At 42.9% G+C, this 23,084-nt stretch overlaps 1 protein-coding gene across 1 annotated transcript in view; it reads left to right on the forward strand.

Annotated features, from left to right (window-relative positions):
• Positions 1–23,084, forward strand: part of F13A1 (coagulation factor XIII A chain) — a 146,580-nt gene that overhangs the window by 57,834 nt on the left and 65,662 nt on the right. Inside the window, exons 5-6 of the mRNA XM_040984026.1 lie at positions 6,050–6,168; positions 8,345–8,452. Of these exons, the coding sequence (XP_040839960.1) occupies positions 6,050–6,168; positions 8,345–8,452 (227 nt within the window). The remainder of the gene's footprint in view (positions 1–6,049; positions 6,169–8,344; positions 8,453–23,084) is intronic.

Below are 23,084 nucleotides of genomic sequence, written 5' to 3' on the forward strand. Positions count from 1 at the left end.
TCTTTATATCTCGTTGTCATGTTCAATTAGAAATATTAAGGATGTTTTCAATAATTTTTTTCTCCTGCACTCTCTGGAAACGTGTATTTTTTATGATAAAAATTTTCAAATCAACTCAAAAGTAGAGAAAGAATCTCACCGATGCAACAAGTATCAGGGGAGACATCACCTTACTTTACCCCTGCATATTTCAGCATACACACATTTAAATATAAGCCTTGTGTTTCATGTCACATTGAAAATGCATATTACAAAAAGCACATGGGTTTCAATATTTGGCACCAAAATCAACTCTGATTTAATTTTTCCATGAACGTTCTGAATTTATCTGCTCATGTCACAAGTGGCATAATATAATGAGGTATCAGCCACAGGGGGCGGTTCTGGTGCCTGGAGATGGTGAGTGTAGCTGAGTTAGTTGGTGCAAGTATACTCTGTTTTGCCTGCCCCAGCAAGACACACCTCAAGAGCATGTCCACATTGTGACTGTACAATTTCTCAAGGTAATAAAAATCAGCCCTTCACTGCATTTCCTCCAATGTGTAAAAAATTCCTTTTACATATGCTTGTTTAAATCAAAACCTGTAAGTCAAACATGGTTGGTGTGTCTCTAACTGTTTTCATCTAGAGCAATTCTCCTTATCGTTTTCTTACCGTGAAAATGCGGAACTTGGCATGTTCTGAATTTTTGATCCCATCTTCTGATATCGTGATGCATGTTTCTCTGACCGCTGTGACTGACCTGTTCTGTGAACACTTGGTTAGATCTTAAGTCTGCCATGCTGGGGAGCAGAGCCAAGGTGAGAAGAAGAAAAATGCTTTCTAAGTCTTGCCCTGTGGGCCCCAGGGTATTCACCCATCCAAACAACTTGGATTCACCAACAAGGACACATCATATCAGTCCAGTCCATCCGTTACAAAGCTCCCTTTCTCACCAGCGATTTCAGCCTATCGGTAACTGAAAAGGGTGAGATTCTGGTTCTACTGTTTCTGTTGCATTAATTAGCATCGCTGTATTAGCACTGATTTGTTGCCTTGAGGCAGAGTTGCTATGACATAGTGTCTGTCTCTGCTCAGCTTACAGATGAGCAGACTGGATCTCAGAGCTCTACAAGGCTAACTAGTCCATGTTGAAACTCATGATGAATGTAAAATACTGCAATATTTGATGTGCTCTAATTCTTCAGAGGGACTATTATTTTTGATATTTTCATTTTTAGGTCTTTGCCAAGTGAGAGGTCTTTTAAGCTAGCTTCAGATTCCTGTGTTATGCCCTCTGATATCTTTGGTCACTTTCATGTTTTCTGGCAGGAGTAAATATTTCATTAGCCCTCCACATTGCCTCACCCAAAGCTGTGATGAGTCATGTCTCTTGACGAGAACAGGTGTCTTTTATTTGGAGATGGAGTGAGCAGAAATGAAAAAATGGTAGTCAGGAACTGTGATTGATGCTCGTAGATAAACATTGCTTGATGGTGGTTTACCTATTGCACGTAGGTAAGAGAAACGTCTTAAAAATCACTTTATGAAGATATAATTTGATATATCCCAAGATGTACATGTGAAATTACACAGTTTGACAAATTTGCAGATAAAATACGCAGCCATGAAGTCATCATCAGTCTATGCCATCAACGCATTGATTATCTACAAATTTTCTTCCGATTTTCTTCATTTATTTATAATGCTGACAAGAATGTTAAATGTTCATGTTTAATGCACCGGGCCCTTGTTTATGGTTTTGATATGCGTTTATTGCCTTCTTTTAAGATAAAGTATTTTGGACAAACATTGAAGTCGGCCGTCACACAGTTTAACACTGCATCTAGACGCCGCCTTTTCTGGTGGCTTGTTCGTCTTCATTCCGTTGTGGACTTGGTCTGTCTTCGGTCCTGGAACTTTGGTTCCTCGAATCTTTTGACCATTTCTTCACTTTATTTTCTGAGTTCTCTTACAAGGAAACGCCCTTTAGATGGACACAGGACTTTCTAAAATCATCTGTGCTTCCCGCAGGCTTCCACTCTCTGCGTTTTTATTTTATTTTATCTTGTTTTTCACCAAGAAGCCCTTGGTTCCTCTGGGCTTCTGGAGGTGCTTACATAATCATGAATTTAGGGTACACTTTTCCTGTCTTTGCAAGAAATCTGCAAGAATGGTGGAGGCAGATAAATGGATCTAACTTGAGGTTCAAAGTTTTTCAACACAATCGCATCTATTCCATATATGTGTTTTCATTTTGCGATGTATGCAGCATTCAGTATTGCTAAGAACTCTTCCAAAATGTGTTTTAATGAATATGCAGCTATTCTGTTGAATATGCAAAAATATCGGGGGGCATTTTCATTTTTCTGTTTCTTGCAGTATTTTAAGTAATGCTGTGTTGAACAAACTCCATATATACATTTTTGATGAGGCTTTTAATTATTTCTACTGATAGATTCATAATCTTCTAGATCAAAGACTCTAGACATTTTTGAAGCTGCTGATACAGTCGCCAAGGTGCTTCTCAAAAATGTTGCAGCAGCTAAAATCTCAGCAGTAGACCGACAGTTCGGCATGCGTTAATTGTTGTTGAGTACTGTAAGTTTAAATCCACACACATTACAAGTGCATACGTATGTTTGCCAACAGCTAACAGTGATATTTCATTTTTGCATTAGTTTATAGTCCTTAGATTACTACCTGGAGTTTCCATCTATTTATTTTCTGTTGACATCTTCTCCCTTGTGAGCTAGTCTTTCCTTTGCTGATTCCTTTTATAAATATTTATTTTTTTTAATTGGAAAAGCAGATTTACACAAAGGAGAGACAGAAAGATCTTCCATCCACTGGCTAACACCCCAAGCGGCCGCAATGGCCAGAGCCGAGCTGATACGAAGCCAGTAGCTTCCTCTGGGTCTCCCACACAAGCGCAGGGCCACAAGGCCCTGGGCTGTCCTCCACTGCTTTCCTAGGCCACAAGCAGGGAGCTGGATGGGAAGGGATGTGGAGCAGCCAGGACATGAACTGATGCCCGTGTGGGATTCTGGTGTATGCAAGGTGAGGACTTTAGCCACTAGGCTAATGTGCTGGGCCCTCCTTTGTCAACTTTTTAAATGTACTTTGCGATATTTCTCATCAATTTATTGGAATTTTCCACATCTAATGAAAGTCCACCAATATTTCCCTAGTTTTGCACATGCTTTAAGCTTCATTACATATAAAATTCAAAAATTTTACACTTATACCAAATAAGATGCATTGATAATTTCTTTTGTGGTTTTTAATTTTTTTTTGTTTTAATGACACTTTCCCATCTAGCAATCAAAAACATCTTTTATTTACTCTTCATTTCCTGTGCTTCCAATCTTTAGATTCAGATTTTAAATTAATTTCTAGTTTATTTTTGACATATAGAAATGTTACTTTTCCCTAACAGTCCATTTTTAATGAACACTTAATCATTCTTTTTGATAGTTCCTTCATTACACACTGATTTCATAGATAGTAAGATACGTGAAGCAGTCATATCTGTTCTTGGGCTAATTTGGTCCATTCAACTGTTTTTATATCAATTGTTTGAGTTATTGTGGCACTAATGTATTTTTGAAAGGTTTTTATGTTTTTATTTCTTTGAAGGAGATCCAGAGAGAGCTCCTCCATCTGCTGGTTCACTCCATGAGTGACTGCAGCAGAAGCCAAGCGTCAGGGACTCCCTCCTGCTCTTCCCCGTGGGGACCAGAGACTCAAGCTCTGAGACTGTCCCATGCTGCTCTCCCTCATGCCCTCACAGGGAGCCGGATCAGAAGTGGAGCTGCTGGGACTTGGACTGGTGCCCAGATGGAGTATTGCTGCTGTCGATAGCAGTCTAACCCGTTAATCCACAACACTGGTCCCTCTGGCCCTGATATCTTACAGAATAACTCCATAAGCATCTCCAATTAAAGGAAAGCATTGTGATTCATTCTTCAGAAAGTCCCAGAGCTTATTACTTTGAAAAGGAGATTCTGTTTCTACAGTCAGCACTTTATAAGCTTTTGGCTAAGGCATTTGTTATTTTGATAATCACAACAGTCAAATCTTGGTTGTAAAAATATATAAATTCCCAGTAGCATTTCATTTGGTAACATTTTGATAGCATCCAATAGGCACTCAGTATGTATGTAATGAATTTCCTTCAAGGCCTACAGAAAGGCACGGTGGAGAGGAAGGTCATTATCTTGATTATAAACTCGTACACTTCACATGTGGATAGCTAAAGGGGTGCTGAGATACACAGGTATGCTTCGCTATCCACACGTTAGCTTCAGGAAACTCTGAGGATTCCAAAATCCACAGATACCCAGTACCTTATATGAGATAGTATGATCTTTGTATACTATCTGTGTGTGTGTGCACAGCTGTATATGTAAAACCTAATGACATTCTCTTGTGTACTTGCAAGTATTTTGACGTTACACACATGTGTGAAATAATGTAAGCACTTACTATACTATGTTGTTTAGGGAATGAGGGATCTGAGCCCAAGGAGCTCAGCTCTGCTCCGCACAGTTTCCTGTGCACACCAGTCCCCCGGGGATTTTGTTAATTGCAAAGACAGCCTCAGTGGGCCTAGAAGGAGGCCCCTGACTCTGCCTTTCTCACGCAATCCCAGGCAATACTAATCTTGCAGCTCTTTGAGCCACGAGTTGAGCAGTCAGAGGCTATGGGTTCTCAATCTGGGTTGCGCATCAGCATGGGGGCAGGTATAGGGTGCATGGGAATTCTGAAAATCTCCCTCTAGGCCCCACATCCCCCTGAGATTTTGATTTAAGGAATCTGAAATTCAGCCTGAATGTTGAATATCAGGATTTATAAAATCTCCCAGATGACACTGCACATCAGGCCAAAATTGAACATTACTACTCTAAAGAGAGTAAAGGGCTGGCACCATGTCATAGAAGATCCAGCATTTGTGATGCTGGGATGTGATATGGGCACTGGTTCACGTCCTGTCTGCTCCCTTTCCCATCCACTCCTTGATGATGGTCTGGAAGAGCAGCAGAGGATGGCTCATGTGTTTGGGTTTCTACACCCACATGGGAGACATGGACAAAGCTCCTGGTTCCTGGCTTCAGACCAACCCAACCCTAGCAGTTGTGATCATTTGGGAAGTGAACCAGTGAATGGAAGCTCTTTCTGCTTGTTTTCTCTCCATAATGCTGCCTTTCAAACTAAAATAATCTTTAAAATAATAGCGAGATTAAGAACTTGATCAGAGAATGAGATCAAGGATCTAGAAAGGCAATGGGAATGGCAGATGATCTGGACCAGAGAAACCCAATAGCCTATGTCCCTACTGAGAGCCAGGGTTGACTGTCGTAATGAGTATGACCCACACTGCATGGCCCAGCCCATGTCAAAGATGCTGTGCTGTTCCCACGGGGGGGGGGGGGGGGCAGAGGTAACGGACTGTAGTGGTTGGGAAGGCGGCCTTCTGAGACTGAAGCCAAGCCCTTAGAAACCCGAACAGGGAGGTTGGTTAGACACATCCCTCCCAACACATCCGTGGGGAGTTTTCTGTTAAAATGAGACCACCTCTGGCCTTCCTGCTCCTCTGTGATCAGCCACAAACCAGGCATGGCGAAGACGCTACAGTCCTCTGTGCCCCAGATTTGGCTTGAAAGATTATTTTCAATTCAGCATGTCTTGTCTAACCTATCGGAAGCTAACTAGTGATCCAGGTTGCATATTTGCATCTGCATTACAGAATTTTGATTCTGAAACCACTGTTATACAGGAACCATAAGACATTTGATGAAACATGTCCATTTAATTGGGCTACTGGCAATGTCAAGAGCCACAGCGCGTCAGCATCCTGCTGACGAACGTCATTATTAGCAGACTGGTCTTTGATGCTGATTACATTCATCTTTGCTAAAAACAAAACTGGGAAATGAGCTATGCTTGGTAGAACAAGGCTTTTTCTCCACTGAATTGATTCAGCTGCAGACAAAAAGCAAAATAAACGTGTGAGGATCTGAAGGTGGTGTGGTTTACTGATGGTCTTCCCGCTCATATCCTGATGCAGAGGACTCTGTCTACCTGGATGATGAGAAGGAGAAAGAGGAGTACGTCCTGAACGACATCGGAGTGATCTTCTACGGAGACGTCGGTAACATCAAGAGTAGGAGCTGGAGCTACGGTCAGGTGAGCTGCTGGTCATTTGTCATTGCCAAGGACACTCTCACTTAGCAGTCTTCCGCCTGTATCCCTGCAGGGTGCCGCCTAGTCGTAGGAGACAAGCACAGTTTCTCTCTTTGCCTGACACTGTAAGATAGCATACGTAAGAGTAGAGGAGGACTGTATAACTTATCAGCTGAAACTGCACGTCCTTGGATATCATCACAAAGAGCTAAGATTCCTGTTAAAACATGACATCTCCGTGCACTGAAATCTCATTAACTCAAGCTACAATGGATCAACTCAAGACGGCGAGGTGTGCGCCCAACTCAAAGAATTTTTTTTTACAACAGTGCTAGTCTAAGATACGGCTAATTAGAACAGAGCGTAACCATTTCCTCAAAGGAGGGTTCACTGGGCTTTTGTAAGCCATTTCATCAGCAGCCACCTCAAGTTGATGTCTTGATAGTGACATTTCATGATTCATTTCATAATAGGTCAGCTTGAAGTCATTCACAATGGAGCAAATGAATGCCACTTTCCCATGTCTCTGTAAACAAATGGTTTTTCATTGGCAAAACAAGAGGTGAGTGTGTCATTTCCCGCCATTTGGGCAGAGATGAAGGACACATCACGCCTCTGGGTGACCAGGACAGAGACTTCGGAGGGCCTGGCTGTGCCAGATCACGTGACACTTAGCTTCTAACCCTTCCCTCGACTTCCACATGGGCTCCCTCTGCGTCCATCACTCACTGATTCATCCTGGCCATCGATGCCTGTGTCATCATGAGCTTCCAAATGCTCACCAGCCTCAGTGACTGCGGAGAATGGCATACACACAGCGAGCCCAGCATCCTGCCGTGCTACATGCTCTCTGCTTGCACATTTTGGAGATTCCTACCTGGCCTCGTGGTGCCATGCCCTCCTCATCACCAAAGGAATGAAACCTTTAACTCTGTTGTCTGGTCCGTTGCTTAGGTCCTTTAACCCCAGCCTTTAGATGAGATTCTGCAACAGCCCCCATGGAACCATCTCTGGGTAGCTAACAGAAAGGAAGGGCACCAAAGTGAACAGCAGAGAGAGCTGTGCAGGTATCCTTGGCCAGCCTGCCTTGGAGCAGAGACATTGTTTGACTTGGATCATTCCATGGGGCCATTGTTTCGGGTCCTTCTGCCATAGCAAGCAGCCATGATGGTTGTCAGCGTGCTGGACCAGCGCTTTAGCTTTCCACTTAGTTGCTTCCATATGCCATGAATACAACTGAGAGAAGCTGCTTAATAGGAACCAGAAGAATGGCTTGTTTATTTGCCTGAAAAATAAGCATGGTTGCCCATTGCTCTATCACAATAGTTTGAGATCTATGCAGAGTAGATATCCTAACAGGGTTTAATCCAAAGTCCCATGGGAATTCACCATTAAGATTGTCTTGTCTGTCCTGGGTGTTTGGGAAGATGGTATGCAAGGTTTCTGAACTAAACCACAAGGTACAATGTGGGTAGGATTCATCTCGCTATCATGCTATTATTTTATCTTTATTCCCTTCTTGAGACAATTCTGGTATGGCTTGACTAGCAGTTCTTTCTGATGAAATTAAACTGACAATATTGCTCTCCCTGCAACAATGCGATCTACTTTCTAGGCCTTTCTGCCCTCTTTAACTGCAGGGTCCTTGCTGTTTCAAAAGAGGGGAAACCATAGAGGAATGCCTGCTGCTTACGGTCTCTTGCTGTTTGTAGTGCAAGCCAAATAAGCCTGAAGCATTTTCGTGTGATGCCCTTGAGATCCACTTATTTTCAGGATGCACAGGGACTTGGTGCCACCTCTGAGACCTCTAATCTGTAGCTTTGGCAAATCATTCATCCATTTGCTTTGGCCATCTCAATTAACTGGCACGCCCTTCTGAACAAGCTCGAACCAGCTCACACCCCTCAGTACGTCAGCTCTCTGCTGCTTCTGCTTCTCATTTTTGACTTGCTTTCATGCTCTTGTTCACCTTACTGAAAAATAAAGGAAGATGTCACCATTCTCTCATTCTAATCTTGGTCATTAGAGCGTCTGGGAGATGAGTATACTGACCCAGGAAATAACACAGTTCAAAATATTAGATGAGAGCTTCATTTTAATTTTATTTTATTTAAGCTGAGAATATCTTGTTTGGAGAGTAGAGATTAAGTGATTTTTCTTTCTTCCCCACCCCCCATAGTTTGAAGAAGACATCCTTGATGCTTGCCTGTATGTGATGGACAGGGCACAAATGGATCTTTCTGGCAGAGGAAATCCCATTAAGGTCAGCCGCGTCGGCTCTGCAATGGTAAGAAACTGCTTCTAAGTACTGAACGTGCACCATTTGCCCTGGATGTGAATGTCAGTTCATTTAAGAATTGCCAAACAGTGAGTTCACTTGGCTGGGACCTGCCTAGACCCACACCATTCTGATGTGCTCAGCACAGAGCCAGTACTTGGTGAAAGAAAAGTGCGTTAAGTCCAGTTTAGGGGCAGACTATTCCTAAAGCATTATCAAGTTGAGTAATATGTCTTACAAATACTAAAAAAAAAAAAAAAAGTTTTATACTAGCAAGTTCCCTCAATTTTCTAAAACATCCTTTGACGGAATTCTATCTTTGAGCTTGCTTTATGCATTCTTTCAAGTAAAACAAAGCAAATACTATCCACATGAAAGTGTTTGTCTGAGGGTGATATGAAGTGAACGGTGTCGGTTACGTTTTAAGAAGGAAGGTTTTTGCATCATTGGAAGGGACAGAGGGAATTGGACAGAAAGCAGAGGAGGCTGAGTGTGGGACAGTAATTGTGACCAATGTACCATCCCAATGTAAGAGGTTGGCAGTTGGGGAAGTATAGGGTTTTGGGGAATGCTAGCAGTACTTCATAATTTTGTTCTGTAAATGTAAAGCTATTCTGAAATAAATATTTCGAAAAGAACTAAGCCACATGTAAATTAAAAAAAAAAAAGACGTAGTGGATCTGGCAAAGCCAAGGTAGAGACTAACACGTGGAGACGTTGTTTTGCTTTTTTGTTGTTGATTTAGGTTGCACAGTGAAAAAGACAGTGAATTCTAAAGAATTTGGAACTCTATAATTAGCTGTTTATAAATTACACAAGGGAACTTTGAAACACTCATGGGAAACTAGAAATCAAGGATAAGCTTATTTTTGATGCAACAGTAAAAAGCAGATCTGTGCACCATTTTTTCTGGGTATGCATTTTTCACAAACTTTGGAAGACACTTGTATGAGACCCACACTCTGTCACTGTTTTTCTTGTAATATGGGCAACATGCCTTGCTTTCTTCATCTCAGAAGTTACACTATCAAGCTTTCTGTGAGAAGAGAAGCCGGTAGCTGGCAGAGATGGAATATGGCGCATTCCTTCTAAAGCAGTCTCCAATGGCACGCTGCGCAGGCTGAGCTCACGCACACGCTGTGTGCAGCCTTTCTGGCCCAGACCTCGCTGCCTATCACAAGCCAATGCAAGCGGGACGCAAACGAGGACTAGAGGACTGTATACTGTCTCCAGTAGCATCTGGCCGAGCAGACTGTGCAGGACTGAAGGACTGAAGTGAAAAAGCCCAACGGCCTTGAGGTCCTAGTACTCATGACCCCCTGTTAAGTTCTAATGTTGAAAATACAGAACCCAGTTACAGGGCTTAGACGCAGACAGACAATCGAGGACTGGTTTGGTTTGGGGGGCGATTTTATTCTGGAACAACTCTTGAGTGTGAAGGGACAGAGATCCTCTTTGGTCCTTTGAAGCCATATCCCTGTTTCCAGCATGCCATTGTTACATGTGCAACAACATTGATGGCTTTCAGAACTCTCACACGTTTGCTGTCTCTTCGAACCCTTACAATAGCTCTATGAATCTTTCCAAAATCATTTATCGTGATTTTTTTAAAACTAAAATATTGAGCCTTCAAAAACTCAAGAAAGATCATACGTATTCGGTAGGGAGCGACATCTGTTTTCTCATTGTTGAGCTCTGCTGCTCACAAATCCTGGAAATTTCAGATGAAATTGTTGAATGTATGTAAAGAACACAAGTAGAAGATCTTCACGTATTGCAGAGATTTGTCTGAGAAAACAGATTCAGCCTGGCAGTTAAAATTCCCAGAGTTCCTGGGATCTAGCTCGGCTCTGGCTGCTGTCTCCGGCTTCCTGCCAGTGCCGACCCTGGCAGTGGCTGAATTCCTGCCACCCATGTGGGAGACCTTCGTTGATTTCAGTTCAGTCCCAGCTAGACAAACTATGCCTGTGTTCCAGGTGCGCCCTGGCTGCTGTGTGGTTTTCTAAGTGTCCACCCAACACTCCCCAGCCAAGCCACTGAGGCTGCAAACCTCTGTCAAGCGAGTCAGAAAGACAAGGGACATGCCAGTTCTCTAGGGAGGCCAAACACATGGACTTCAGTTCACACTGACTGAGATGAAAGCGAAGGAAGATAGTACTTTCCTGTTAGTAAGTTGTGTAGGAAACACTGGGAATAAGTACCCAGAGAGAGTGGAGCCGAGTGGAGACAAGACAGAGTAGCACCTAAAGAGAGGGCCCTGCAGGACACATCTGTATGCTGTGCCATTTCTAACGCCAGAGGTTGGCAATTAGTGACCAGTGAACAGGATGGGGTGGAGGGATCTGAGGCTTAAAAAAAAAAGCGTAGCTCATAACCAACTTGTTCCAGACTTCTAATGACAAGAGGAGTGTGGGCTGTGTGATACAGTGTGTGTAACCTTGGGTAACTGTTGTTTCTGTGGGACCTTGGGTAACTGTTGTTCCTGTGCGATGTAGGGTGGTCAGCAGCATTGCGGCTTCCACTTAGGAGATGCCAAAAATCCCTTTCTCTCTACCAGCTGTGACAACTGAAAATGTCTGTGGTTACTACCAGGAACCCAGGAACCCCCGACCCCAGGAGTAAAACAGACCTATGGTGAGGACCGAGGCACCCAAGTCTCTCACTCAGCTTATGACCTGTGCAAACCTCTTGCCCACAGACAGTCTGTCTGTCCTCTTCATGTGTTTAAAACCAATTGGTTCTCACTCCTCATATCTCTGGTTCTTCTGCTGTATTGTCCAAGGTTCTGTTCTCCCAGTTGGGTGTCAGGGCCAGCATCTACTGCTCTCCTGGAGCATCAGGAGAGAGCTGGACTGGACGCAGAGCAGCCAGGACTCATACTGACACGGCAACGTAGGATGCAGACATCAAGTCCTGCAGGCCTCACTTCTGCCGCTGCTGTCTTTCTGGAGCTCTGTATTCGGGGATACCAGTCCCGTATCTGCTGCGTAGCACAGAGATTTTCTCCCGGGGACGTCCCTTTATTCTTCAAAGCGACGCCCCCCCATGCCTGTGTCTTGGTTCTTTATAAATTCAGCATCTTCTCTTGTTACTTGGAGTTGATGTTATTTCACTTGGAGGTCTAAGTTGGAAATGTTTATGACAACCTAGACAGCGTTGGGATCTTGCATTTTTCTCAAGAGAAAGCCCCAAACTCCTGTAATCCGTTGTCTAGGGACTGAGCCTGAGATGTTATAACCTTACATAAGCCGGCTTTCAAACAACGTCTTCTAAATGCAGAGTGATATCTTTCTCCCGGCGCTGTATCAGACACCGATTTAAGAGAGAAAACGGGGAGAGAGGAAATTGGAAAAATAAAAACTTGCACCAAATCATCCTCCTCTTTTGTAAGTTACATTGATTGATGGCTGTTTTCTTTCCACCTCATTTCTGATGTGACAGCCTTCACCCAGAAATGTGCCAGGAAACGGGCCAGGCGAAGTTAAGGATGCTGCTTTGTGCCATCTGAAAACTTTTTCCATCCATTTGGCATTAATGAAGCATTTCGTTGGTAGCTCTAAATAGCTGTGAGGAAGCCAGCCCTGCATTCTGAGCCTGCAGACAGACTATCAAACAATTGTGTCATGACACATTGTGACAAGAACAGCATGATCCCAGGGAGAAGGAAGGACAGTGGTGACGGCATGGCACCACTGCTGGGTGGCTACCTTACCAGGCCTGTTTCGCTGCCCATGGTTGATTGGATCTTGCAGGGACTGTGGGCAGAGAAATTCCCCCTGGAACATGAAGCTGCCGATGCAGTGGCCTGTTAAGTGCAGGTTATGGCTTGCCTGGTCGCTGTGGGGCCATGAATGTCTCACTTCCCAGCACAGAGCCTGCTGTGAAAGTCGGCCGAGTCTCCGGGGATCTTCCTGGAGAGGAAGGAGAGTCCCTTGGAAGTGATGTCATTCGCTCAAGGTCATGCAACAGATAAATGTGTGCTCTAGTACTGGAAACTGTCTTGACTTCCAGACCATATTACCTTTGAGGGCCACTACCAACGTGTTATTACCAATAATGCAATTGTTGCATCGAACTCAGCATCTGCCTTCCAGAAAAGAACAAGGCCCCAAGGAAATGGATCACAAGAATAGGCAAGTTTTAAAATAGGGGAATAGGCAGAGAAAGAAGTAAGTCTGAGAAGTTAAGCAGCCAGAGATTCTGGGTCCCTGAGTAAACAGTTTCCCAAGAGGCGTAGGCACCAGATGTAGTACAAAGGTGGTACTGGTGGTGGTGGGGATGCTCATGATGGCGATGGTGAAGGTAGGAATGGAGGTGGTGATGATGGTGCTGGTAGAAGTAGTTGTAACAGCAGTAAAACACTCAATATCATCTCAATCATTCAGCAATTATTTACTAAGAATATTCCAGATTTGCATGGGGTACAGTTGTGAACTGAACACTTCATGCTTTCTCAGAGCTTACACTCTGATGGAGAAGGCAAAACAGTAAATAGAACATTTCAACATAACACGCAAAGTCTCTCTGGTGCAGATGAGCGAAAGATTCTATGGGAAAGGAAACTTCAGAATTAAATGCTAGACTAACAAGTGTTAAGATACGGGCTCAAAAGTTAGAAACGTAGTTGACCAGAGAGGGCTCAAAACAATGATAATTATTCCATTATTCATAGAATAGAATGGTGAAAACCACCATGGCCAGTGACCAAAAGCACTAGAGACCAATGTCGTAGGCTCTTTGGGAGCTGCTTTTACAGTTCAGAACTAAAGTTTGTTTCATGGGATCCCAACACTGACAACTACCTGATTCCATGAAATTTAAAAAAAAAGACTGGTTCATTTGAAAGAAGGAGAAGGGGACACACACACACACACGGCGGGGAGGTGTGTTGGGGTACATCTTCTAGTTCTCTTTCCAGATGGCTCCCCAAGCGCCAGATCCAGGCAAAGCTGAAACTGGAAACTAAGCACTCCATCCTGTTCTCCCAAATGCACGGCAGGGCCCAAGTGCTTGGACCATCATCTGCTTCTAACCCTGGATGATCAGCAGGGAGCCAGGACTCAAACTGGCATTCCAGTTTAGGATGTTGGCATCACAAATGCCACGCTGGCCATCTAATTCCACGACATTCTGATTTCCTTATAACTAAAAAAAAGGAGACAGCATTAATAGGTAAATTTGTAAGGTGAGAGATGAGAAAAATGTCAATATAATCACATATTTTAAAATTCCAGTGCCTCATACCGTTTCCAGCCTGGACCTCTCAGGTTCCCTTGAGGTGTATACACATTTATTTTTAACCCTGGTCTTTTGCTGCTATTGAGCCGTGATGCCATCATTAATCCCCATTAATACCTTGCTCTGACTGTGCCCTTTGGGAATTAACTCAAGATTGAACTTTTTAAACCAATCGATGTCCAAAGCACTCTTTACTATTACAAAAGCATGTTGAACTCCAGCAAGTAAATCAAACTAGCCACAGCTGGGGGTAGACCCTGGATTTTTCTAGATTCCAGTAGAAGACGAATGATTGTAGATCTTGGGATGAAAGTGACTTCACAGCTCTGGTTCTTGCTGGTTCTTCCTGTTCTACAGGCAGACTGGAAATCAGACTAGCTTCAGGATTTAATGCTTCTTATCTGCCCACAGATGACAAAAGACAGCAATGACATCACAGCTTCCCTATATCACCAGGCTACTTCTCCAGCGCCTTACAAAACCAAAACCCTGCTTTTTATTGTCATCTGGCTATTGATGTACCCATGTTGGATGGAAAACTTCACATCTGAGCAAGCCTTAATCACAAAACCTTCACATTACAGCTAAGCATTTGCTGGAGTTAGAAAGTCCACACCTGATTCATCCAAATGAACTTTAACATCAGAAATATATATGGAAAGACTGTTCCCTGGTCACTGGGGACCACAGTAGCGTTCCCTAGCAGTTTTATTTTTGAAAGATTACAAAGCAGTGTCTAACTGCTCCCTAGGTTTAGAAAGCTTTTTTTTTTTTTTAAAGCCCAACTTTCCGAACCATCACAGAGAGCACTAGGAGCAGGTGCTCAGCAGCCATTGTCCCCAGCCGTTTCAGGCCATTAAAGGAGTTTTTCACCTGCCTCCTCATGCGTCTTATTAAGGTTTTTGAAAATTTTCTTCTACCAACCAACCAAAAAAAAAAAAATAGTTATGTAATAATAGTTCATTTCCACCTCCTTCTCCAGTCAGAGTTCTGGAAGGGTCAGCTGCAACTTTCAAGTGGAGTGGTGTCATTGATTAGGGCCGTGATAATCAGGATCGCCACCTCGTGATCCAGTGCCGCCCTTGGGCAGGTCAAGACACACCTGCTTTCGGGTGTATTAAAAGACTGACAATGACTCCTCGATTAGTTATCCACAGATACTTGGCAGTCCACTGGGTACCTGATCAACTTGTACTTTGATTTTGTCATTCCCACGATGCACGTTCCAATAGCAGAAGCAGGCAGGTCTCTGGGGCTACCTGTCACCCTTCTGTTGCAGACTGCACTCAATGAGCAGAGGCCCTGTGACGGAGAACCTGCTGGCTCATGTTCCTGAAGCATGCAGTGCAGTCCAGTAGGCAAGATGCTGAGTTCTCCATTCTAAAAGTATTTGTTCAAACGTCCTTAAAGCTGGAATCAAGAGATTCCTTCGAAAGCATTGCTCTGATGCCAGAATGATGTAGTGCTTCAGAAAGGATGGAGAGCAGGAGAAAGCCAGGAAAATCCTTCATAAAACTGTAAGGCGATCTCGCCCACCAGGGATTTCATTTCTGTTAATTGAAGATTTTTAGCGACTCACTGTATTGGAAGGCAGTGGAACACAACATCGCCCCGACAGGCAATGAGTTCGAAGGTGCTTTTGAGGAATTGCATCCATTTGGCGGATATGGAATCTGAAGCATCAGCAAGGGGAATAACTTTGTCCAAAGTCCCAGGTGACCCTGGAGGGGGGTCTCAGGCTGCCTGACCACCCCATTCTAAGCATGATGCTGCATTTCCCCTGCGTTTGTCTGCTGCCTACTCTGTCTGCTTGTCACATGAGCTGCTAGGGCCCAGGTAGAATTCCTTTTACATGCCCTGTCTGATCCAATCCTCTCTCCGGTGGGGGGGCGGGGGGAGTGAGGGATGGTGAACAATTCAGACATCATCCTTCTTTCCCCCAATCCCTAGGGTAGAAGCCAGCCATGTAATGAAGTTTCCATTTCTGGGCAAACAGCTTGGTTTCTCAATTATTAAGGATCCATTTCTTACACTAGCTCTCCCCATATTTTTGGAGAAAAACAGACATTTATTACAAGCCATCTCGCAAATGTGATAATCATAGTCAGTCCAAATGTCTGCTCTCCCTGAATTGCTTCCTGCAATGAGGTTTGGAGACAGCATCTATTTTGTAATCACGCAGGCTGTTTCTGCGTCTCTGGCGGAGGGGGTTGGGGAGGGCTTTCAGCAGTCCCTCTGATCTGTGCAGGCAAACCTCCCCAGGGGAGACAGATGTGCTGCAGGAGGCTCCAGGAACCAGCCCTTTTCCTGCTCCCCTCTCGCCTTCCCTCTGCGTCACCCCTTCTCTCTCCTTCCTCTCTTTGACCTGCGTGTTCCCTTTTACTAACCAGTCATCCCCACACCTCCTTTTGTGGTGTTGATTTTATTTACTTAAAAGGTAGGGAGAGAGAGAAAGAAAGAAACCTTGTATCTCCTGGTTCACCCCCCAAATGCCCATGTTTTGATCCACGTTTGATTATTTCTCTCTGGCGTGCCAATTAATAAAATATGCCGTGGCCAAATAAGAACGCCGATGTACTAACAGAAACAACACTAATAATTTCCTGTTGTAATACTCACTCTGAATATGCACTCCTGCTGGGGGATGTTCACTGATAGTTCCTTCCTTCATAGTGTAGTCAAGTTCATGGGCTTAAAAAAAAAAAAAGTGAAGTAAGGCTCGAAGCGATGGCTCAGTTGCTGATGCCTGCTCTTGCAAGCACTGGGGTCCCATATGTGCGCCGATTCATGTCCCAGCTGTTCCACTTCCTATCCGGCTCTCTGCCTGTGGCCTGGGAAAGCAATGGCCCACAGCTCAAATCCCTGGGACCCTGAATCCATGTGGGAGTCCTGGAAGAAGCTCCTGGCTTCGGATCTGCTCAGCTCTGGCCATTGTGGCCATTTGCAGAGTACACCAACAGAGGGAAGATCTTTGTGTCTCTCCTTTTTTTTTTTTTAAATAAATCTGCCTTTCCAATAAAAAAGAAAATTTGAAGTAAAACTTCTATACAATAAAAAACATACTTATTTGTTATAAACATTTCTTATTTCTTATAATAGATTAGACTTGTTTATTCTTAAAATTCACATATATGAATTCATGCAATCTGTATGGCACTGGCTTAATCAGTTATTGCATATCTGATATTTTCTTAATCATTACTAAGCAATATGTTATTGTATTACTGTAATTTATAAATATTTTCAACTTAGAGCTATTAGATTATAACTATTGTGAACACTCTCATACATATTTCCTGATATCTGGAGCAAATGGCTAGAGGTGGCATGCATAGATCATAAAATTTGCATATGACTAACTTCATTAAAAATACACCAGTTTTCCAAAAAACTGTTCTGTCATTTAACATTCCGGCTAACAATGCGTAAAAGTCGCCGTTTTGCCACAGTTTCACTCTTGATGTTTTCAACCATCAACATTTTACTCATTCTAACGAGTGCTTCATGGTCATCGTGGCTTCAGTTTTTGCCTCTGATGACTAATGCTGCTGGGCACTTTTTGTTTTATGTGTTGACCCCTCAATTATCTTTCCTGGGGTGGTATTGCTTTTCAAGTCTTTGCTCATTCTTTGATTGGGTTGTTTGTATGTTTATCACTGCATTGTAGCTTCTCTGTGTGTCACACTATAGGGATGTCACAGTGGCACACCAGTCTAACCCTCTGCCTTCGGTTCCCTGCTGGCACCAGTTTGTATCCTGGTTCTCCACTTCTGATCCAGCTCCCAGCTTATGGTCTCAGAAAGTAAGGGATGCTGGCTCAAGTCCTTGGGCCTCTGAACCCATAAGGGAGACCCAGAGAGGGCTACGAGCTCTTGGCTGCAGCTAAGCTCAGCTCTGGCTGTTATGATCATATGGGGAATAAATCAGCAGATGGAAAATCCCTCTTTTTCCTTTTCTCTGTAAAACTACCTTTCAAATAAGACTAATTTTTTTAAAGTATAAAGGTGATGTTTTCTCACCAGACTATGATTTGTATTTCCTAAATGGAATAAGATTTTTAAAATGTTATAAGGTCCCTTCTTCGCTTTTCATACTGCTATGTAGGGAATATGTTATTTTCACAGGTCATGGAAAAATTCTATATTTTTTTAGGCTTTTTGAACTTTTCCCTTTTGGTCTATAATCTTCTATTTTCATTTATCTTTCTACGTAGAGTGAGGTAGGGATCAATATTTTTCACCCTATTTATCCAACAAAACTTTGTGGAAAAACCTTTCATTTGTTACAAAGGCTTTCAGTTGGCAAGTCTGTCATCTTCCCTGTTGGATTATTCTTAACACATTATTGTGAGTGTGGATGTCGTTCTGTGCCATTGGCTTATTGTCCATCCTTGTGGCAGAGTCCTGATTTTTGTGTGTTTATAGTAAATACTCAAGTTAGACAGTCCTCCAACTTTTTCTTTTTCAACATTGTTTTCGTTATTCTACATTCTCTGCGTTTCGAAATAAATTTTAGAAACAGGTTGTCAGTTTCAACATAATTTCTGGCAGCATTCTAAGGACACCGCTGTCCCAGCAGAACCACGTCCGCTCATTCAACATCACGCACTGGGCTCCTACTCTGTGCTAGCCCTGGGAACTCAGTCAAAACAGCGTGGCAGATCCATGACACAATACAATGTGGTAAATAGGAAAGTATTACCACATCAACAGCATTACGTGAGCGTGAGAGTAGGGCCTCCAAGTCAAGGCCATAGGCAAAGGTGTCAGAGAGAAACCAGCCAAATCAAGGGCACTCAGCAGGGCAAGAAGGGATCTGTGTGTGGAGGGACATTCAGGAACACAGAATCCTATTTCCAACAGCGACAACACCTAGGTAACAGCTGGTTAATCACGTCATTTTCTCTTGTGTGTAACTGTAGCAGTATCTCATCCTCCCCTCATCTCCCTTCCTGCCCTGGCTGCAGAGCTTGCAACTGACAGCCGCATATGGAACAGACCTCTATGCTCGTACCAGTGGGCTTTCAGACCTGATTGAAACCGCTGTCTTCAAGCATGAGTTGAATCCAAACACATGAAAGAGAACACACAGAGGGACGGTTATGAAAAAGCTGCGGACCACCCATACCCAGTCCTCGCCCACACCCAGTGTCCTAACACGGTAACGCGGAGGTGTTTTGGAACACCCTAGGGTGCCATCGGGCACACTTTAACACTGTCACTGTGAATAGATCAGTCGTCCCCAGGTGTAGCTGAAGACTTGTGGTTCACAAATCCCACAAAAGACTTTCTGCAGGGAATGGTTCTCCTTCCCAAATTTAACTCTATGCCTTTGAACCTGGCTCATGTCACCCAAAATTTATATCAAAAGATCTTTGAGCGACTGCCGTAGACAAGGTTATGCATAAAACTGATTTCTAAAATAATTACAGAACTCCTAGACCCTATGAGAACATAACTGAAATTTAACATAATATAGTTTTCAGGGAGGAAACTGCCCCACAGATGTGCTCATCACAGAGGAAGCAGCTTTATGTATTTTAAAAGAAGCAAAAATTAACAGGGAGTACACAAAATGGAAAGTCCTGTGCTATAGAGAATCAAGAAATGTCCCATTTCTTCACTTGTCTGGATCAAAATCCATTCAAGAACCCATAAAAAAAAAAAACCTTGCAGAGAGGTCCAGCATGGGTCTGGCTTGAAGGCGTTTTCTGTCTTTGGAACTGCACAGGACTTTTTCATACTCCAGAACCAAGCACAGCCTGTCCTCGCACAACCATCCCAGCCCCAGAAGACCCTCCACACAAAGGCACTGTGCAACCTATGTGTTCTCACAGTACAGTTAGTATATACGTGTGGTGACATGAGAGAAAAGAGGAAAGGGAAGGGAGATATGGGAGAGAGCTTCCATTCGTTGGTTCACTCCTCCACTGCACACAGTCATCGGGGCAAGGCTGGGCAGCAAGTCTGAAGCAGAACCTCAGACTTGGTTCTCCACTTTCCATGTGGGTGGCGGGATCCAAGTACTTGAATCCCTCACGCCAAGTACCTGCTCCCTCACCCTGGGACAGCACGCTGGAACCGGGAGCAAAGCCGAGGCTTGAACCCAGTTGGCATGGGATTCGGATGTCCCAGCTAGCATCTTAATATGACACCAAATACCCAGCCCAGAAGTGTATGTCTAACTGCTCTCAAATTCCATTTAACTTTATTAAATTTTGCCTTTATAAAGGAAAAAAGTGAATTACAACAAAAGAAATGGTTAAACTTCAAATAAATGTTCCTTCATTACAAGAGATATCTTTTCCTTAATAAATATTTCTAAAGTTATTAAAAAATTATGAAATCCATTAAAAGTGTGAAGTAATTACATGCTCCAAATTGTATTTTAATTTTAGATGTTGCCAATTAGCTGCAAGAGTTCAATGTTAAAACATTAACATTTTCTTGTTCTCTTTCCATTTTCTTGTCTAATTTTTTCTCAGAATGATTATTGTTTTTATATTAACCATTTTCAAATTTATTCTATGATAGTTAATACAGAATACAAAAATGTATTGGAATGAAATAGATATTTTCTGACTTTATTGTTTTTAGTTCTTGCTTATACTCCTGTGAAAGTATGATCTTTCTACTTTTTACGTAAATATAATGATTAGTGGCCTGCAATTATAAAATGTACTAAAATTATGTCATTGCAAAAAAATTTGTTGAGGAATTAAAATTTTTAAAAGAATGAAAGGTGGGGTTGAGGTAGGGTTGGGGGAGGGAGAAAAATTGGGTCATGCTCTTAGAATTGTATCAATGAAATGTTATATTAATAAAAATAACAGTAAATAACAATGCATTTAATAAAATGTAATAGGTAATGACAATTTCATATTAATACAAGTAAAAGATCATAAAAAATAGCAATACCTCCAAAAAACGTATTGTGTAACTAGAATTCCCAAACGTGTTTACGTTACGTGAGTTCTTCTTTCCTCTGGACTTTTTACAAGGAAGTCGCTGGTCTCCACGTTCTGTGACTCAGGCCGTATCTACCATCTTACCCCTTTTCCGGTAGCTGGATTAGGATGGCTGCTGTGTTCCCAGAGACTCCCCTACCCCGTGTTGAGTAATATATGTGTGCTGCTTGCCCTCGTGGTTCTTGCACGCTATATTAGCTATGCAGAATAGTCATGTGAAACCGTTTCTTTCTCTCGGATTTATATAAATATTGACTGGCTGTTGTAGAATGCTGTGGAGAAGCCCACAGGCTCCCTTGCTCTAAGTTTGCTTTCCCTGTCTAAATGACTCAAGTATTATTTCATTTTCCTAAAGCTCAGGTTAACTAAAATTCCGAGGCAAGGACCATTTCAGGTTCAATTTTTCTCAATGATCTAATCTTTTTTTACATTAGAAGTATATGCTCTGCTTTTTTTGTTGGGTCTGTAGCCAAAGGTCGTCACTTACCCTAATGTTATATGATGTTTGCCCCTCGTAACCGTTGGCATCCCTTTAAATAACTTCATCCCTTTTTTCTCTTCCATTAGTATTTTCTTCCGTCGCTTCAACCGGTCATCTAGGTCTTTGGCTTTATTGTCAGCAGTGTCTATTGTGTTCTTATAGTTCGTGTGTTAGTTCTGCCAAAATGTAATCTGGCCCTCGGTTTGTTGCTGTTAGATCTGGGCTCTCCTAAGACACTGTGAGGTAATTCTTACCGTCCCCTCATTATCTGCCCGATCTGCCTGCCCCACCCTCTCCCTTCTCCTGAGGCATTCTGTTTGTCTGTTTGTTCATTTGTTTGCCTTTTTATTCATGCTCGTGCTTGCGCAGCTCATTTGCAGGTATTCTATTGATTCAAACAGATGAAATCTCGAGTCTGTTCCGTGTAAGCTTAGTTTGATGTCTGCTGTGATCTAAATTCTATGGTCTCTTCACTACCCTGAAAGGGATTAGAGCAAGGGAAGTTGAACTGAGGAGACAGTCTTTGTTAGAATAACTGGATTCTAGATCTTCTTTTCAGATTCTGTTAGAATTTCTAATTCAAGAGCACATCCCCTCAGACTGCTGGTGTGTCTCATTGTGTCTAGACAATCCACGTTATTTTCCGAATCAGGTTTTGAAGTTTGTTGTGTGATTGTTAGTGCTAATGGAGAATGTTCTGGGGCTAGATTTTTGTTTTGCCAGTACGGATGAGGGGAGCGGGGACATGTCATGAAACACTTCCTGCCTGTAGTTCTGGATTTGTGTTGAGTACATGAACACCAGACCAATTCATTTCGCTCTGCTGCTGGTCAAAGCCTGGGCCCATGATACGCTAGGAAACCATCCAGCCACAAAAGAGGGCGGCATGCCCTTCCTGCACCTCTCACACATTTCTTGTCCACAGCAGATACTGCTTTAACCTCTTAGGTCCGTCACTAAACACATTTCTTCCAGTGTCTGAGTTTCCCAGAAATCAATGCCACAATTAGAATGTAGTAGCTAATCTGGCCAAATGCAACTAAACATGAACTATGATTTATCTAGCAACAGGAGAACAGTTCACCATCAACCCTTAGCAGGTCTTTAAAAGAAGGAGTGATGCTCCACTGATTAGGCGCAGTCTTTTGCTATAAAGAGTCCTTTTAATTAATGGCCATTCATGGGAAAAATCAGTCCTCAGAAACACAGTTTAGGAACTTTCACCTCTGAGCTATCCATTCCTCAGTGATAGGGGAATGACCACGTGAGGTTAAAGGTGAGTGTACTCACCAAGCCACACAGTGCAACCCGTATCATGACCTACCAAGACATTATTCAGGACTAATTGTAATAGATACAGGTTTCAGAGTAACCACTTTGACTGTGAGAAGTATTGATTAAGCATAAAGCCAGACTGATTGGCTAACCTCTGCTACATCCTGGTCATTTCACAGATCTTCAGACTAAAGCCAAAGCTTTCATGAAAGGAATGAACTTGCAATTAGCTGAACAAAGTCCTTCAGAAAACTCCAAAGAATGTTTTCAAACACTAAGCCCATTAACAGGGTGGTAACTCTTCCACCTGCATTTAAATGTGACTGAGTGGGAATCTTCTGGATGGCCAGGCCCAGGGGCTCATCTGTAAAGTGCCACTCAGGGTTAAGATGAACCCCACATTTCAGGGCAGGGTTTGTCATTCACAATGGAAGGCACTTTCACACATCTTGAGTCTTTTTGTGTGTTTTATATTTCATTCAATACTGTCTATTTATGTAACAACCATGTGTAATTCACCATCAGATTCCTGAACTTTCCATATTGTTTCATCTCATCAAGCATTAATTCCAACTGTTCCCACTATGTTTCCATTACTTAGAGGGTCTTTGTTAGCCCACTTCCTCTCAGGAATTAATTTCATGTCATCCCTCTACTAGTATCCCAGTGCCACTCCCACT

Source organism: Ochotona curzoniae, unplaced genomic scaffold, assembly GCF_017591425.1.
Source record: "Ochotona curzoniae isolate NIBS_2020 unplaced genomic scaffold, NIBS_Ocur_1.0 contig_4064, whole genome shotgun sequence".
In the NCBI taxonomy this organism is placed as follows: domain Eukaryota; kingdom Metazoa; phylum Chordata; class Mammalia; order Lagomorpha; family Ochotonidae; genus Ochotona; species Ochotona curzoniae.